We start from the raw sequence: 20,416 nt of genomic DNA, 5'->3' as shown, positions 1-20,416 counted from the left end.
TGCCTGGATAGCTTACAGCTATTCGGGCATGCTGGGAGTTGTAGTTTTGCAACAGCTGGAGGGCCGCAGTTTGGACATGCCTGCTTTAAGCACTATTGAGTGTAATCCGTCTGGACCCGGAGCCTTGTTCACATTTACCTTATTTAAAGAGGACCTTTCACCTAAAAAAAAAAAACATTTTAAACTAAGACTATAGCGTTACTTACATGCCCCCATGATTTCTTGAACGTTAATTCTTTTTTCATTCTGTGCCCCCGTTTGTCCGCTATGCCCCCCGGAATAATTCCCGCCCTCCATGCTAATGAGCCAGCCTCAAATGGGCTGGCTTTAAAAGTTCTCCCGGTCGTGCCTTTCATCTTCTCCCTGGCACGGAGCGCATCCAATCAGTGCGCTCCGCTCTTAGCCAGGGAGAAGACGCTCCAGTTCTCGCGAGACTTCAGAGAACTGGAGCGATTTCGTCTATCCGGAGCCGGAGCTATACACTGCTGGAGCTGGGGAGAGAGGAGACAGCGGTGAGGAGCCGGATAGACTAAATCGCTCCAAGAAAAGTCAAGCGTGCAGCTGCCAAGATGCCACTTGCCACCAGTTTGGCCATATTTCAGAGCTGCAACATCACTGGAGTGCCCAAAAGCACAAGGTGTGCAATACTCAGAGACATGGCCAAGGTAAGAAAGGCTGAAAGACGACCACCACTGAACAAGACACACAAGCTGAAACGTCAAGACTGGGCCAAGAAATATCTCAAGACTGATTTTTCTAAGGTTTTATGGACTGATGAAATGAGAGTGAGTCTTGATGGGCCAGATGGATGGGCCCGTGGCTGGATTGGTAAAGGGCAGAGAGCTCCAGTCCGACTCAGACGCCAGCAAGGTGGAGGTGGAGTACTGGTTTGGGCTGGTATCATCAAAGATGAGCTTGTGGGGCCTTTTTGGGTTGAGGATGGAGTCAAGCTCAACTCCCAGTCCTACTGCCAGTTTCTGGAAGACACCTTCTTCAAGCAGTGGTACAGGAAGAAGTCTGCATCCTTCAAGAAAAACATGATTTTCATGCAGGACAATGCTCCATCACACGCGTCCAAGTACTCCACAGCGTGGCTGGCAAGAAAGGGTATAAAAGAAGAAAATCTAATGACATGGCCTCCTTGTTCACCTGATCTGAACCCCATTGAGAACCTGTGGTCCATCATCAAATGTGAGATTTACAAGGAGGGAAAACAGTACACCTCTCTGAACAGTGTCTGGGAGGCTGTGGTTGCTGCTGCACGCAATGTTGATGGTGAACAGATCAAAACACTGACAGAATCCATGGATGGCAGGCTTTTGAGTGTCCTTGCAAAGAAAGGTGGCTATATTGGTCACTGATTTGTTTTTGTTTTGTTTTTGAATGTCAGAAATGTATATTTGTGAATGTTGAGATGTTATATTGGTTTCACTGGTAAAAATAAATAATTGAAATGGGTATATATTTGTTTTTTGTTAAGTTGCCTAATAATTATGCACAGTAATAGTCACCTGCACACACAGATATCCCCCTAAAATAGCTAAAACTAAAAACAAACTAAAAAATACTTCCAAAAATATTCAGCTTTGATATTAATGAGTTTTTTGGGTTCATTGAGAACATGGTTGTTGTTCAATAATAAAATGAATCCTCATAAATACAACTTGCCTAATAATTCTGCACTCCCTGTACAGTATTTATCTATCGCATTTATCTATCCAGCTATAGTGAGTGGCTGATCATCGGTCCAGACACATGATACCATGTATGAGAAGACACAGTGATGAAATAGTTTCTTTGCTGTTCTCTTGATGTTTCATAGATAAACCACTGACTACTAAATCCCCCTTCCAGTAAAACAAACAATTAGATCTGTGAGATCTCTGCTTTTCCTGCTGTAAGTAAGCGTTCACCGTCACCTCTGATCTTGGTGCTCTCATTAACAGGATATAAATTCTAGTAGTGAGGTGCGATGCCTCTCTGTGCAATTAACAACGTAACACATCAACATTCCAAGGACTCATTAAAAGAAACATTTATGGAAACACATTCATCTGCCAAATCAAAGCTTAATCAGCCAGTAATTAACTCCACGCACAGTTTCATACATGGACCAGATCCACAATCATCTTGTCAGCCCGTCATGGAGGACTAGCTGTCACCGGAAATCACTCTCACCTACAGACATGTCGTTCAGTACCTGTCCTCCTGGCTTAGTATAATCTGTGATCTGTGTCATGAGACGACCAGCTTTTTATTTCTTTTTTTTTTTTTGTTAAAACATAATTCGTGATATTCTGTCATGGGTTGTGAATGTTACATGTGTCTATGTGCGGCCATGTTGCTTGCAACAGGAACTGCAGCCTGTCAAGGGTTTTGTTAGCATGTTGCGATATTGTATTGTATCGGTTTCATTAGAAAAGAGTAGTTCTCAACCAAATTTGAGCTAAGGTAAGGGTGGACACATCTGTAAAGGAGGATGAATGATATCCGTATGCACCTTAAAGGGGTTATCCCATGAAAAAATACTTTTATAATTACTTATACAAATACTTTTGTAATTGCATGTAATAAAAAAATTAGCATAGCCACTGAGATATTCATTGAAATCCATCTGTATAGCGCCACCTGCTGTTTGTTCTTTTTCAAAAATGTCTGTCCATCTCAGTGAGGTGGACGCACATGCTCCATGCTCAGTTTCATCCTTCAACTGCCACCAGCTCCAGGAGGCAGGACACCCCCCCTGAGAAAGTACACTGCCCCTATGCTGTCAGCCTGAAATAAATCTAGCAGATCAATTGAAGCAATGAATGGGGAGATCTCTGGATCCATGTGAGGTACAGGGCTGGTTCTAGCTTTGTTAGAAAGAGATTGTCACGTACTACAGGATATTGGATTTCCATTTTTTACATTAATTGTGGGATAACCCCTTTAAAGGAAAACGCTAGTCACTGCAAATTGTTACTCCTTTAGGACACTGGTGATGTATTCATCTATATTAGAAATGGCCTTGGACATTTTATTATGAAAATGTTGAAATCCTTAATATTTTATTGCATTTAAGACATTATGCATCACTTCCACTTCCTGTTATGGGTGGAGCTTAGCTGGATATGACTCTGAGCACCTGTCCACTAATACCAATGTATAAAAATATGATAAACATATAGGACCAGATTTACTAAATCTACAAATGGCATAACCTTACATCGGCTGTCTAGACCTGCACCAGATTTATCACATGGGCTCAAGCTGGGTAATAAATCTGATACCGGGGTAGACCGTTTTGTATAACACAAAATCTATTGTCTTCTTGTAAGACAGAGCTTTACTCCAGAATTGTGGCCCAATTTTGGCACAAAACGGAGCATCACTGCCACACCCCTTCTCAGCAAAGCCCCACCCCATCCTGCTAAGCCACGATCTCTTTCAGGCAAGTTGGGATAAAGTGTAGAAACCCTAATCAAGACAAAACGTGCTAAAATAAAGCAAATTTGCACCATCATTTTTTTTTTTTTTTTTTTTTTTTTTTTTTTTTTTACAGATTCTAGGCAAATACACATTAGTAAATCTCGATCATAGAGTACATATTTTGGTGTAAGAAAAAAAATGACCACAGGCAAAAGAGCACCCAATAACAGCTCAGAGCTACAAGATACATACACTCATTAATCCATTTGTAGGGCTCCAATACATCAAAAACATAAAAATATCTCACCGCTTTGTGTATGCAGCTCCTACACAGACCTGTGTGTCACACTGGTTCTAGATCACAGGAAAAAAAATGTGTAGTCTGATCCTGCAGTTGGAATTACCAGCCGCCCTTTATTTTTGTGCTAACCCACTGCTTCACAAACCTTGAGGCGTTCCTCATTGTTGAGGACCCCTTAAGAGGTACTGAGGCACACCCATAAGTCTCCATAGTCTGGCTGGTGGAGAATCCACTAGAAAAAGAAACCCTGTGCTGATCTACCAGGTGATAGATGGAAGAAACACACCAGACTACACAGGGTTTGTAGTCTGAGATCATGGAGACATATAGGTCTGCATAGGAGCTGTATACACAAAACAAACAGATTTATTTTAAGCAAAGTTGATGGATTTTATTAGTTTAGATGCACTGGATTAATAAAAAAAAGTAAAAGTATAGATACTTTTAAAGATAAACCAGTTTCTTATGACCTAGGTTTCTGCTACAGAAAGTTTAGCAAAACTTCTATATAACTTCTTTTTTTTTCCTTCTGCCCAAATGGATGAGATTGAAAAGGCAGATACTGGAAGAATGCTTGTGATTCTCCTAATGCAAGGCTCGGCACAAAAAGGAGGCGAGTAGGAGTTCTCCATCAAGTGGCTTGAGGTAAAAGGCTGCCTTCAGCGTGTTCAGTAATGGTTCTGAGTGACAATGTGATTGCCTGCTGGAGAGAGAGCGGAGAAGAGGAACAGAACAAGAACCCCCGCTGACTGCGCTCGCACCGTATCATCAGACGTCTGTGCTCATCCCAAACTTTTTGATTTTCTTAATTCTGAAAAGTTTAAGAAACACATCATCGCTCTCGTTGATCTCCTTTCTTCAATATATTCATCACGTTCCGGGATTTATTGCTGCCACTAAATGTCACTGCTGAGAAACATTGCTTGAACTAGTGCGGAGCTTGAAAGGACACAGAGATGTGTTCACGTCACTCAGAAATCAGACGAGGGCAGTGATTTACATATCTAACTGACAAGACTGTCACGCTCCCCTTCTCTACAGGCTTTTACTTCCAGTCACTCCTGGTAGACAAATAGCATCCTTGGTACTAAGCAGGTCCTTGTGACTCCAGGCGTTGCGACAGGCAAAAGCCCACATTTACTAACGTGATGGCGCCTACAAGATGCCGCAAAATGCACCAAAAGTTGGGACGTCAAAAATGTCAAATCAAGTTTTTTTTTAACCTATAATAAAATGCCTCTATAAACCAAAGGCACCACAAATAGTTATACACAGTGCCTCAATTTCCTTAATTCTGAAAAGTTCCGGGACTTATTGCTGCCAATGAGGGGACGTGTTAGGGGGGATAAAGCGGGGTGCAACTTATTTATTCAATTATTCAAATTTATTATCAAGCTGCAGCCACTGTGATAAATCCGTCCGCCTGTCAAAAAGTTTACTTTGTCTAAGTTTTAGACAAGGTTAGTAAATCTGCCCCAAAAGGGGTACGGCCGGATGTAACCAATTGTCCGCAGCAGAATTTGTTGGAGCGGATTTTGCTACAGCTTTGCGCAGCATGTGGATAAAATCTCTTAAATTTGCATCCACTTTTTTGCTATTGTAAAACGCTCCATATGGACATACCTGCATGGACTGTGTTTGCCCCCTGTGGACATATCCTCAATAGACACATAGCTGTGGCTCACCGGATTATACAGCTGTTTTTCTTTTGTCAATCTAAGGCTCCGTTCAAGAGTTATGATACTTTTTCGTAATATGCAAACTAGGCCTTTGGTGCAATGAGGGCGCCACCATTGCTCTTGCTGCAGCAAAGCTCCACTCCTTTCTATGGCCAGGCCCTATCTGGCCTGGCCACAGGGGAACCTAACCATGCAATCACTTGATCGCTGATATAACAAACTGCAATATTTCTGTATTGCAGTGTATTGTGCCTGTCAGTGTAAAACTGTCAGGCACCATAACAGGTGTTTTGTTTAGGAGGGCCTGATAGGAATACAAGGATGGCAAACCTTAGGTCCCCAGCAGCCATGGAAATCCATTGGTACCCTATGATCCAGCTGTGGGGGCACAGATTGGGGTGACAGAGGGAGCCCCCTCTCCCTTTGTCAAACTGCTTAGATCTGCAGTCACTATTGAACAACTGCTGCAGCACGGTGCCAGCTGTAACATACTGTATACCTGACATCTACTTTGGATGCAGTTCCAATGCCCGTACCATCCTCATACCATACATTCATACAGGACGGCATTAATGAAACAGCGACTGCATCGTAATCGGATGGAGCCAACGAGTTCATCGTCAGAGACTAGTTACTCGTCGTCTCCGCTGAGTCCTCCTTGTCCTGGTTTGAAGAAATTCCCGATATTTGTTGGAAATTAGAACAAGATTATCTGATTTTTGGACTAATGGATGCAGGGTAGACGTGCAGGTCTGCATAGGAGCTGTATACACAAAGTGACCATTTACATTTTATGATGCAGTAATAATGGTTGCACAAGTCTACACACCCTTCATAGAATGGAAATTGACCCGTACAACTTTTATATATATTTTTTTTTCCTCAGGGTCATAAGATCTCAAAGGCAAAATGCAGAGCAAGTCAATAAAAAACCTTCACGTTTCATTGAGAGAAGAGCAAACCCCCATTAGCTGTAATGAAGTGAAGATCTCTCCGTGGCCTCTATTGCATTCTTTACTCTGTATGTTTTTCCCATAAGAGCCGCCGAGGAGAAGCACTGCATACCAATGCACCGTACAAAGCCTCTTACACTGGAAAGGCTAATTAAAAGCATATAAAAACACTATAAAAATGATTCATGGCCATCTCAAAGATCAGCAGCATGCCATAATTGGCTCTTTCACACTTTGTTGTTCCCACAGAGCCGGGTGACAAAAACACATTATTATGCCGTACAAACCCAATCATTTATTTGATACAAATTTAGCCACGTTTCATGTCTTAGCAAAGGGCAGAGTATGCAAGATTAGTGCCAGGACATGACCACGTGACCTGCCGGAGTCCTGCCAACAGTCACTGATTGCAGAACTGCGCCGATAAGCCGGTCGTACTGTAAAAAACCTTCACACCCCTTTCTTTACTGCAGATTTGTACCAAATGTATCATAGTCTGATGGGGTTTGCTCTAATTGTTTGTGAAATTATTGAAAGCAGTTTTTTTTTTGTGTAGTTATACCACCGTTTCTTTACATACTGTTAAAAAAGTATATACAGTTGCAAGCATAAAATGTGATCTGATCTTCATCTAAGTCACAACAATAGACAATCATAGTCTGCTTAAACTAATAACACACAAAGAATTAAATGTTACCATGTTTTTATTGAACACACCATGTAAACATTCACAGTGCAGGTGGAAAAAGTATGTGAACCCCTAGACTAATGACATCTCCAAGAGCTAATTGGAGTGAGGTGTCAGCCAACTAAAGTCCAATCAATGAGATGAAATTAGAGGTGTTGGTTACAACTGTCCTGCCCTATAAAACACACACACCAGTTCTGGGTTTGCTTTTCACAAGAAGCATTGCCTGATGTAAATGATGCCTCGCACAAAAGAGCGACGTACGATTAAGAATTGTTGACTTGCATAAAGCTGGAAAGGGTTATAAAAGTATCTCCAAAAGCCTTGCTGTTCATCAGTAAGACAAATTGTCTATAAATGGAGAAAGTTCAGCACTGCTGCTACTCTCCCTAGGAGTGGCCGTCCTGTAAAGATGACTGCAAGAGCACAGCGCATACTGCTCAATGAGGTGAAGAAGAATCCTAGAGTGTCAGCTAAAGACTTACAAAAGTCTCTGGCATATGCTGACATCCCTGTTAGCGAATCTACGGTACGTAAAACACTAAACAAGAATGGATTTCATGGGAGGATACCACAGCGGAAGCCACTGCTGTCCAAAAAAAACATTGCTGCACGTTTACAGTTTGCACAAGAGCACCTGGATGTTCCACAGCAGTACTGGCAAAATATTCTGTGGACAGATGAAACCAAAGTTGAGTTGTTTGGAAGAAACACACAACACTATGTGTGGAGAAAAAGAGGCTCAGCACACCAACATCAAAACCTCATCCCAACTGTGAAGTATGGTGGTGGGGGCATCTATGGTTTGGGGCTGCTTTGCTGCGTCAGGGCCTGGACGGATTGCTAACATCGAAGGAAAAATTAATTGCCAAGTTTATCAAGACATTTTGCAGGAGAACTTAAGGCCATCTGTCCACCAGCTGAAGCTCAACAGAAGATGTTACAACAGGACAACGACCCAAAGCATAGAAGTAAGTCAACAACAGAATGGCTTAAACAGAAGGAAATATGCCTTCTGGAGTGGCCCAGTCAGAGTCCTGACCTCAACCCGATTGAGATGCTGTGGCATGACCTCAAGAAAGCCATTCACACCAGACATCCCAAGAATATTGCTGAACTGAAACAGTTCTGTAAAGAGGAAAGGTCAAGAATTACTCCTGACCGTTGTGCACGTCTGATCTGCAACTACAGGAAACGTTTGGATGAAGTTATTGCTGCCAAAGGAGGTTCAACCAGTTATTAAATCCAAGGGTTCACATACTTTTTCCACCTGCACTGTGAATGTTTACATGGTGTGTTCAATAAAAACATGGTAACATTTAATTCTTTGTGTGTTATTAGTGTAAGCAGACTGTGATTTCCTATTGTGAATATCAGATCACATTTTATGACCAATTTGTGCAAAAATCCATATCATTCCAAAGGGTTCACATACTTTTTCTTGCAACTTATGTACCATTAGATGGATTTAAACACGCTCTATCCTCAGTTTCACTGATCCAATCCACATTTACTGCCAAAGTCCAGCCCTATCCAATCCAGAGTGCCACCAGCTAAAAAGACCCTTCAATTGTTTATTTATTTTCTTATTAAGCTGAGAGCCAGAAGTTAAACGCACATGCATTACTTTGTATAGCTAATGCATCTTAAAGGGGTTATCCCATGACTAATGTAAAAAAAAATTAAAAAAATCAGACATCATATAGTACATGACAATCTCTAACAAAGCTAGAACCAGCCCTGCACCTCACATGGATCCAGAGATCTCCACATTCATTGCTCTCCTAGATTTAGATCAAGCTGGCAGCTCAAGGGGAGTGTCTATTCTGCTGCAGCTCGGGGGGCGTGTCCATGCTCTCCCTATCACCTATCAGGAGGAGGTTGTCATAATGAGCAGCATCCGACCATTAAAAGGGTTGCCCCACCAAAAAATGTTCTTGCTCTTTTTGGCATGAGAACATTGATTTTGTATTCACTGCTTCCTGGTCCTAGAGGAGAGATAATTCCCATTACATAGCTATGGAGGAGAGGGGGGGGGGGGGATTACTGTATTTATATACAGATGTTTCCATCCTTACCTCTTCTTAAATTTAGTTAAAGCGGTTGTCCCATGAAAAATATTCTACACTTTTTATACCAGCACTGGGATCTGAATATTTTTGTAAATGCATATAATTAAAAATTTATTAAAGCTAACGAGTTATTTAATGGAATATATCTGTAACGCGCCACCTGCTGTTTGTTTTTTTTCTTATTTCTTTGACCCGCTCCCTGAGGTGGCCGCACATGCTCAGTTTTATCCTTTAACTGCCTCCTGAGCTGTGATAGGGAGAGTATGGACACGCCCCCTAATCTGTGATAGGGAGAGCATGGACACGCCCCCTTAGCTGCAGCAGAAAGGACACTCCCTTTGCTCTGTCAGCTTGATATAAATCTAGCAGAGCAATAAATGTGGAGATCTCTGGACCCATGTGAGGTGAAGGGCTGGTTCTAGCTTTGTTAGAAAGAGATTGCCATGTACTATATAATGTCATTAGTCATGGCATAACCCCTTTTAATTATATACCATTACTATGCAGACTCATGTATCTCCATCATTTTGTCTCCTTAAGGCCTCTTTCACACGAACTGATGGTTTTGTAGGCAAGTTTAACCTCCTAACAGTCACATTAAAATGGGAAAAATCCTCCCACAAATGTCACCTTTTTAAAAGTAGAATTTTAATATGTGGTTGCAGTAAATCTTGTTGGAGCACAACTCAGGGGACACAATTGCATTTTAACGCCTTAGTGACTTAATTAATTTTAGCCTTAACCCCTTCCCGACCTTTGACGTACTGTTACGTCATGGGAACCACTGAGTTCCCGCAATTTGACGTAATAGTACGTCATAGTGATCGCGCAGGCACCAGAGCGGTGCGTGCGCAATCACTGCAGGGGCCCGGCAGTCCGTGGTAGCCGGGTCCCTGCTGAATCCACCGGCAACGCTGTAAAAGCCAATGGCGGTGGATTAACGCCTTTTATGCCGGGGTTCGTGCTGACCGCGACTTAGAAGAGGTTTGTGTCTGGTCACGATCGCATTGAGTCCCCGCATTGCTGTGGCGGGGACCCGATGCGACACAAGGCAGCCCGATGCCGTGCAGAGGCTGCACAATGCCATGCAAGGCACTGGGAACTGCCTTCTACGGGTGCCGAGGAGATCTAGCCTCAAGCTGGGTCTCCTAGGCAACCTGTTAGTGTATGACTCAGTGTCATACACTAACAGGCAATGCATTACAATACAGATGTATTGTAATGCACTGCATAGGGGGATCAGACCCCCAAAAGTGAATGTCATAAATAAAGTAAAAAAAAAAAAATAGGGTTTTTAATAAAATTAATAAAGTAATAAAATTAATAAAGTAAAAAAGAAAAAAACGTCCCTTTCCCCTTTTTTTATAATAAAAAACAGAAAGAAAAAAAAACACACACATATTAGGTATCGCCGCGTCCGTAATGACCGGCTCTATAAATATATCACATGATCCACCTTGTCCGATAAACACCATACATTTTTTTTTTTTTAAACGGTGTAAAAAAAAAAGCTATTTTTTTCACCTTACATCACGAAAAGTGCAACACCAAACAATCAAAAAGGCGTATGCCCCTAAAAATGGTATCAATAAAACAGTCACCTCATCCCGCAAAAAATTATCCCCAACCTAATACAATCTCACAAAAAATAAAAAAAACTATAGCTCCTAGAACATGGAGACACTAAAACATAATTTTTTCTGTTTCAAACCTGCTATTATTGTGCTAAAGTGAAAAAAATATAAAAAAGTATACATATTAGGTATCGCCACGTCCGTAACAAACAGCTCTATAAAAATATCACATGACCTAACAACTCAGATGAACACCGTAAAGAAAAAATGAAAAAAATTCAAAAAAAGCCATTTTTGTCACATTACATCACAAAAATTGCAACAAAGTGTTCATAAAGGCGCATGCCCCCCAAAATAGTACCAATCAGACCGTCCCCTCAACCCATAAAAAATGAGACCCTAACTAAGAGAATCGGTCAAAAAATACAAAAACTATGGCTCTCAGACTATGGAGACACTAAAATATGATTATTATTTTTTTTTACTTCAAAACTGCTATTATTGTGCTAAAGTGAAAAAAATATAAAAAGTATACATATTAGGTATCGCCACGTCCGTAACAAGCAGCTCTATAAAAATTTCACATGGTGCCAAAACATTAATTTTTGTGTTACCTTGCCTCACAAAAAACGTAATATAGAGCAATAAAAAATCATATGTACCCCAAAATAGTACCAATAAAACTGGCATCTTATCCCGTAGTTTCCAAAATATGGTCACTTTTTTGAGTTTCTACTGTAGGGGTGCATCAGGGAGGCTTCAAATGGGACATGGTGTCAAAAAACCAGTCCAGCAAAATCTGCCTTCCAAAAACCGTATGGCATTCCTTTCATTCTGCACCCTGCCGTGTGCCCGTACAGCGGTTTACAACCACATATGGGGTGTTTCTGTAAACTACAGAATCAGAGCCATAAATATTGAGTTTTGTTTGGCTGCTAACCCTTGCTTTGTAAATGGAAAAAAATTATCAAAATGGAAAATCTGCCCAAAAAGTGACATTTTGAAATTGTATCTCTATGTTCCATTAATTCTTGTGGAACATCTAAAGGGTTAAACTTTGTAAAATCAGTTTTTAATACCTTGAGGGGTGTAGTTTCTAGAATGGGGTCATTTTTGGGTGGTTTCTATTATGTAAGCCTCACAAAGTGATTTCAGACTTGAACTGGTCCTTAAAAAGTGAGTTTTTGAAAATTTCTGAAAAATTTCAACATTTGCTTCTAAACTTCTAAGCCTTGTAACATCCCCAAAAAATAAAATGTCATTCCAAAAATGATCCAAACATGAAGTTGACATATGGGAAATGTAAAGTAATAACTATTTTTGTAAGTATTACTATGTATTATCGAAATAGAGAAATTGAAACTTGGAAATTTGCTAATTTTTCCCAATTTTTGGCAAATTTTGTATTTTTTCATAAATAAAAATTATTATTTTTTGACTCCATTTTACCAGTGTCATATAGTACAATATGTGACGAAAAAAACGATCTCAGAATGGCCTGGATAAGTCAAAGCGTTTTAAAGTTATCACCACATAAAGTGACACGTCAGATTTGCAAAAAATGGCCTGGGATGGAAGGTGAAAACATATAACTGTATATTGTGCTCCCCAACTCATGCTCCAGCAGTTTGCAGTTAAGGTCCAGCTGGATGTTACCAGTAAGGGTTGTGTCCCAGCACAGTCTGACACTATCCAATCAGTGCTGCCAGTGTCAGACTGTGCAGGGACACCCCGCCAACTAGTAACACCCAGGTGAACCTTTATTGCAAACTGCCAGTTATTCATTCAGAAATTCTAGCAGGAATAATAAAGGCATGGCATAACATAGAGCCATAAGAATTATTATTACACAGAGAAGAGTAATAACTAAAACAGGCATGTCAGGGGAGGTAATGGATCTTCTTTAAGGCAAATATGCAACTTTAAGCAGAAATTTCCATCCCAGAAGAGATGGAAAGGGAAGGGATTATTTTAATTTTTTCTACTCTGACATATTCGGCAGCGCTTTACAGACATCATCATCACGCTGTCCCCAATGGGGCTCACACTCTAAGTTCCCTACTCCTTTGGAGTGTGGGAGGAAACCAGAGAACCTGAAGGAAACCCACGCAAACACGGGGAGAGCATACAAACTCTGTGCAGATGTTGTCTTTGGTTGGTTTCGAAATATGACCCCAGCACTGCAAGGCAACATTGCTAACCAATGAGCGACCATGCTGCCTGCACCGAAACCACCAGTGATTGCTAGAGTTGAGAGGAGGTCACTTCTGTGTACCTGGACTCTCTTGGAAGAGATACCAACAGCCATGGAGTAGCAGTACCTGATGGTCAAATGATTTTTTAACCGGTTGCTAGCCCACCTCTGACTCCCCCATACCTATATCTGCTCGGTTTGGCCTAGTGTGTATGTGTTTTGAATAGGAAGAGAGAAGAAAGTTACTGCCAACCACCGGTGGTGGTGGCATGTCTGGGAGAACAAAAATATTCAATTCTCTCAATCCTTTTCTACGGAAATAACCCATGAGAGTCAGGAGCTCCCTACAGACATTGGACTATTGACTGGTCCACTCTACATTAATGTGTATGGGGGCTTTTAGATGGGAGCTGAAGGCCACTCTCTCTGAAGAACAAAGCCCCTTTATTTTAGAGATTGGTGGTAGTCTTCTTGTCCAAAATAAGACCAATGTTACCTTCTTCTATGAAGTTTGGGTGGCATGAGTATAAACCCATGTAAGGTTTGTATACTCTTTTTGCTTTCTTAAAGGGATTGCATAGGAATGGAAGAACATGACTGATTTCTTTCATGACTGATTTCTACACCTGCCCACAAGCTGTGTATGGTAATGCCTCATTGACTTCAATGGAACTGCAACACCAGACACAACCGTTTGATAGGTGTGGCACTGTTCCTGGAAGAACTCAGCCATGTTCTATTTTTTTGGTGAGGCCACAGAACAGAACTACCGATGCAGGAAAACACATGGTTTGCTGTCTACATCTTTTGCGACCCCATTGAAATGAATGGGTCCGCAGACTCATTCATATGGTCGTGTGAATGCAGCCTAATCCTTTTACAGCCAGTTTGAGGCGCACCCCATAGCTTATACTGGAAAATCAGATTTGAAGTCTCCTGATGGGAATGCTGTTTTTTTAGTGTGTCCTCTGCTACTGAAAAGTGTTATTATTATGACTTGCACTTTTATGTATTCTTATTCTTTATAGATAATAAATACTTGAGGGCACAGCACATACATATATACTATTTACTACAAAGTCTATGCGTGGCATCTGTAGTTATTCCCGATTCTCCTCAGCGTCGATACCTCAGGCATAGATGCAGTCGGCCTGGTTAATGTACTGTTTAGGTGAAACTTTAAACTTCCTTTTGTGGCTTTTAAATAAGTTTCAATAAATAAGGAACGTGTTGTGATTGACAATTGATTTCGCTGTGTTCACAGCAGAAGGCTACAGAGCGTGATCTCTGCCGCGTTCCTGTTAATCGATATGCCTTAAAAAAAAAAAAAAAGTGCATGAAGATTTCACCCCTATTGATCACGCCAGTACAAAGGAACGGCAACGTTATCATTTCTTCAAGAACCACTCAAGTCTGAGAAAAGCAGAGTAACGTCTTCTGCTAATAAGGGCTGACAAAGGTCAAACTACAATTTAATGTTCTAGGAAAACCAGAACTGAAGAATGGATATGAGGGAAAGTTACAAAAATATCTGCTGTGATATATTATAAATCTTAAAATCTCATTCGAGTTTGGCCATGGTAAGCTCAAACCGAAGAGCCATCCACACTCTCGTATATGATCCACCCTTCCGTCTTTCTTTTTTCAAGTGCCGGTCATTATACATTAACAACCTAATAGTAATTTTTTATATATATTTTTTTTTTATTCTTAAAAAGCCTCTGTCAGCATGATTGACCCTAGTGAACCAGGCATATTTCCTTTCTTGAAGCAATCCAATGATTATTGAGAAATTTTTACTCTTTTTTTTTTGGGGGGGGGGGGATGAGGTGGTCTGCCTTAGACCCTCCATTTCTCCCATTTAGGGGGATACTATTTCTCCTTATGGAGAGCGCCTAAACAGCATACCCTCTTCCATTTCTCCTAGGACAGTCATCATCGCTGTTCTGATGCCTGGCTTGGAAATCTTGCGCAAGAGTTCAAGCACCATATGTTCAGTAGATCTCAATAAGTTGTCCACACTGCTGAGATTTAAACCGTATCATTTGATCTCTCGCCAGTGCATACACAAGATTTGACTTGGGGCTACACCTAAGGGCCTTATCCTGGAAATCCCCAGGTTTTCATTCTTTAACCCCTACAGAGGGGTCTGGACTTCATTGCAGGGGAACCACCAGCTCGCTACCTCCTGGAGTAGTCTCTGTTTAGTTGACTTATGAAGGTCAAGGGACACTGTTGCAGAGCACCAAGGGATCAGACAAAACGGTAGTACATGCAGAGTATGTGCAATATGAGAAAAAGTTCAATGTCAGGGCGGGCAGCTCAGGGTCAGTACAAGATCAGGCAGAGGTCAGGCAGTGGAGAGTCAGGTGGGAAAACAGGCAGAGGCCCGTACACAGGGAAACAATGCACACCTTGGCAGGACATTAGAGAATTAGAAACCTTTTGCTCATGCACCTTCTCCTATGAGAAGTACCCCAAGGTGGCCAATTGAGGCAGGTGGGAAGAGCATTTTGTCTCCAATGCTGGCAGTAGTGGTGGAAATGTATCTATTATATCAGGTGAGCACAGTAGCAGATGCAATGCAATAACCTTGATTTAATAGTACATCAAGGTGCCTCAACTAACTAAGGGCTCTTTCACACCTGCGTTATAGTCTTCCGGCATAGAGTTCCGTCGTCGGGGCTCTATGCCGGAAGAATACTGATCAGGATTTTCCTAATGCATTCTGAATGGACAGTCCGTCCTTCAGGATGCATCAGGATGTCTTCCGTTCCGGAACGGAACGTTTTTTGGCCGCAGCAAATAGCGCAGCATGCTGCGCTTTTTGCTCCGGCCAAAAATCCGGAACACTTGCCGCAAGGCCGGATCCGGAATGAATGCCCATTAAAAGGCATTGATCCGGATCCGGCCTTAAGCTAAACGTCGTTTCGGCGCATTGCCGGATGCGACGTTTAGCTTTTTCTCAATAATTACCATGGCTGCCGGGACGCTGAAGTCCTGGCAGCCATGGTAAAGTGTAGTGGGGAGCGGGGAGCAGCATACTTACCATCCGTGCGGCTCCCGGGGCGCTCCAGAGTGACGTCAGGGCGCCCCAGGCGCATGGATGACGTGATCGCATGGATCACATGATCCATGCGCATGGGGCGCTCTGACGTCATTCTGGAGCGCCCCGGGAGCCGCACGGACTGTAAGTATACCGCTCCCCCGCTCCCCGCTACTACTATGGCAACCAGGACTTTAATAGCGTCCTGGGTGCCATAGTAACACTGAAAGCATTTTGAAGACGGATCCGTCTTCAAATGCTTTCAGTACACTTGCGTTTTTCCGGATCCGGCGTGTAATTCCGGCAAGTGGAGTACACGCCGGATCCGGACAACGCAAGTGTGAAAGAGGCCTAAGGCAACACGCAGAAACAGAAATAGTAGTAAAAACATTTAATTGGATAATGTATTCCCTTTAAAGTCCACCCTACTACCTATCCTATTATTATTTTAGTGTACATTGCCACCAAACAAGGGCTCCGATCTACAATGCCCCAGTACATCAATGCATTACGAATGTATGGCCAGTCAGAGATTACCATGGCGGTAACAGACCTGTCACATTCAGATGATCACCAATTTGGCTTCAATATCAATAACGTAACTGGGACAGGGACAATATACAATGCTACAGTATATGGCCACGTCAGATAATACATGAGTTTACATCAGGACGTATCTTCAAGTTCTAAGCATTGCAATCTTTCAGCAGCCCCAAAACTTCACTCAGGGAACATTTGGAAAAAGCCTAAAAGCCATTTTCTGATAGCGACCCTACTAATCCTGCTGTCTTATTCAAGGCCTCAGTACAAATACATTATTATGTGCAGATATGTTCTCCTAATCTCCCAGGCTAATTGGTGCTCTGATATTACATCACAGAGCCGGGCTGCGTTCCCCTGGCTTATTTTTTTTCTAAGACAGATTTCCAGGCTCAGAAGATTATCCGTTGTGAATGCATTCTCAGGCTGCATACGGCGCCATAATCTGGAGACATCAGAACCGGCTCTTGTTTTCTGATGTTCTGTGGTCTTCATTATCGCACCCTGGTGCGCTACATGTTTAAATGTTCATTACCAAGGATTAATTCTGTATCACTCATTCTACTGTAATTAATGGATTTCTTGACATTAACGGGTTTGTGCAAAAATGGGGGGTGGGGGTTGTTTGTAACCCCCACCTCACTTGGCCTGACCTGTAAAGGGAAGATTACTTACTGGCTTCCAAGAGCTGGCCTCCAGCCTCTTCTCTTCTAGGTTGCCCCGCTGGGCTCCCTCTCTGAAAAGATCCAGCAGCCAATCACTGGCCATGGTGAAGACTGGAACCCCTTTGTCATGTGACCATTTGTCATGACATAAGAGGATCCGGTCTCCGCTGCAACCAGTGATGGGCTGCGGTGATGTCAAACTAGATGTTTACAGCGAGGCACCCTAGACGAGCCTCTTAGGCCAGGTGAAGAAGGAGCTGGGAGCCAGCGCCAGGAAGCAGGTAAGTAAGCTGATCTTTACAGGTCTGGCCAAGTAGGGAGGGGATTGCACAACTCCTTTAAAGGAATATTCCAGTAACTTGTTATATGTATCTACCAATTAGAGGATGGTGGTTACATTGCCAAGATTGGAACACTGATCATAAGAATGGGCATGAGGGTGCTTAGGGTCCTGTATCAAAATTGCAAATTAGGAAAATAGTTGGAATCACTCCCTTTTCCTATAAGTTTGGATAACGCCTTCACCCACAATGCAATACTTAAGGCGATATGACAGCTCTGCACTATGAATATCTGCATGTTCAAGGCTCTGTCGATGTATGCACCATGGGTTCCTTTGACAAGGGAATCCACAGCGGTGTTAAGGATCCATCGTGCGCTGGATCCCTAAATATCACCTGACACACCCCATTGCCTGTTGGGTTTCAATCATCGAATCAGCAGGCAAAAAAAGTTCTTTATGTTGTGCAATTCTCGTCATTAAATCTCACGCAATTGCCAATTGGACCCTACAAGAGTAGTGTGAACATAGCCTAAGGCTAAAAGCAGCCGCAAGATAATCACGAAGCACAAAATACAAGTCTGGCATCACATCTGTTCCACATAGTACTTACTCAGCAAGTCCTAGAATAGTCTCCGTTTTGTACTGGCTGTCTGTGGCGAATCTCTGCACATCCACTCCCTTGCCGAGTCCTTGGAGGATCTGAGCCTGAGTGAAGTCCACCAGCCGTTCATTGTAGTAGTGCAGTTGCTCGATCAGGGGCACCAGTTCAATAGGCCAGTTGGCATTGGCATAATCTGAGACGTACTTGGTTACCAACTTGATGAGCATATTTGGGTCAGCCTATGAAAAAAATTTAACAAAAATTTTTAATAAAAACGGTCTTTTATAGAGGGAAAATGACAACAATCAAATAATTGAATTAACCACAAGTGTTCTCCATGCAGTGTAGATGCAGAAAAGCTGACTATTTCTATTGTTTCCTACACTATATACATCAGGTAATAGCTGGAGGATCCCCATTCAGTTTTGATATTTTCACAACTAGAACTCAAATGGTTGAGGCCTCATTGTTTGAGGAAATAAAGCCGATGCCTGGTTTCAAATACGTTAATAGGGAATTTTAAAAGACAGGAACTTTGTAGTGCTTAACCCTTTCTAACCCGGGCCAGTTTTCATCTTCCTGCCCAGGCCATTTTTTGCAAATCTGACATGTGTCACTTTATGTGGTAATAACTTTGGAACACTTTTACTTATTGAAGCCATTCTAAGATTTTTTTCTCGTGATACATTGTACTTCATGACAGTGGTAAATTTAAGTCAATTTATTTTTCCTCTATTTCTAAAAAAAAAAAAAAAAAATTCCAAATTTACCAATTTTTTTTAAAAAAAATCACAATTTTCTAAATTTTTATTTCTCTACTGTTAAGTCATGCCTCACAAAATAGACATAGAAACATACAATGTGTCGGCAGATAAGAACCATTTGGCCCATCTAGTCTGCCCAATATACTGAATACTATGAATAGCTCCTGGCCCTATCTTATATGAAGGATGGCCTTATGCCTATCCCATGCATGCTTAAACGCCTCCACTGTATTTGCAGCTACCACTCTCGCAGGAAGGCTATTCCATGCATCCACTACTCTCTCAGTAATGTAATACTTCCTGATATTACTTTTAAACCTTTGCCTCTCAAATTTAAAACTATGTCCTCTTGTAGCAGTTTTTCTTCTTTTAAATATTCTCTCCTCTTTTACCTTGTTGATTCCCTTTATGTATTTAAAAGTTTCTATCATATCCCCTCTGTCTCGTCTTTCTTCCAAGCTATACATGTTAAGGTCCTTTAATCTTTCCTGGTAAGTTTTATCCTGCAATCCATGTACTAGTTTAGTAGCTCTTCTCTGACCTCTCTCCAAAGTATCAATATCCTTCTGGAGATATGGTCTCCAGTACTGTGCACAATACTCCAAATGAGATCTCACTAGTGCTCTGTAGAGCGGCATGAGCACCTCCCTCTTTCTACTGGTAATGCCTCTCCCTATACACCCAAGCATTCTGCTAGCATGTCCTGCTGCTCTATGACACTGTTTGCCTACCTTTAAGTCTTCTGAAATAATGACCCCTAAATCCCTTTCCTCAGATACTGAGGTTAGGACTGTATCACTGATTTTATATTCTTATACATCAGTCATCATTCCCCATATTTCTACTTTATGTTGGCATTATTTTGTAAATGTCATATTTTGTTAAGACGTTAGAAAGCTTAGAAGACATTTTTCTATTTTTCAAGAACATTTCCAAAACCATTTTTATATGCATTAATTCAGTATAAAGTGATTTTGAGGGGCTTACATAATGGAAACCACCCATAAATGACCCCATTTTTAGAGACTACACCACACAAATTATTCAAAACTAAGGTTACAAACGTTGTTAACCATTTAGGTTTTCCACATGAATTAAAGGAAATTTGAGGAGAAATTTCAAAATTTCATTTCTTTGCAGATTTTTCATGTTAATCAATTTTTTCTTGCAACACAGCAAGAGTTAACAGCAAAATAAACCTCAATATGCATTACTCTGATTCTGCAGCTTACAGAAATACCCCACGTGGCAGCAGTCAGACGGAGCGCCATATGGATTTTTGAAACTACACCCCTCAAAGAATTTATTAAGGGGTGTACTGAGCACTTTAACCCCATAAGCGTTTTACGGAATTTGGAAACACTTGGCTGTGAAAATGAAAAGTTTAATTTCTTCCAATAAAATGTTGCTTTAACCCCAAATTTTTCCTTTTCACAAGGAGTAACATAAGAAAAAGTACCCCATAATGTGTTATCCATTTTCCCCTGAATACGGCAACACCCCATATATGGTGGTAAACTGCTGGGGGGGCATATGGCAGGACTCAGTACGGAAGGAGCTCTACATGGCTTTTGCAACGCAGATTTTGATGCATTGGTTTAAAGGCACCGTTTGTTTATTTTTTAAGTGATTGTCTTATGTCAGG

At 41.6% G+C, this 20,416-nt stretch overlaps 1 protein-coding gene across 1 annotated transcript in view; it reads right to left on the bottom strand.

The window, feature by feature from the left end:
- The window catches only part of NBAS (NBAS subunit of NRZ tethering complex), a 678,694-nt gene that overhangs the window by 230,224 nt on the left and 428,054 nt on the right, over positions 1-20,416 (bottom strand). Inside the window, 1 exon segment of the mRNA XM_044291127.1 lies at positions 18,017-18,246. Within this exon segment, the coding sequence (XP_044147062.1) occupies positions 18,017-18,246 (230 nt within the window).

The sequence above is a fragment of the Bufo gargarizans genome, chromosome 4 (assembly GCF_014858855.1).
Source record: "Bufo gargarizans isolate SCDJY-AF-19 chromosome 4, ASM1485885v1, whole genome shotgun sequence".
NCBI lineage: Eukaryota > Metazoa > Chordata > Amphibia > Anura > Bufonidae > Bufo > Bufo gargarizans.
The sequence above is the reverse complement of the archived record's forward strand: the minus strand, read 5'-3'. Positions and strand labels throughout refer to the sequence as shown.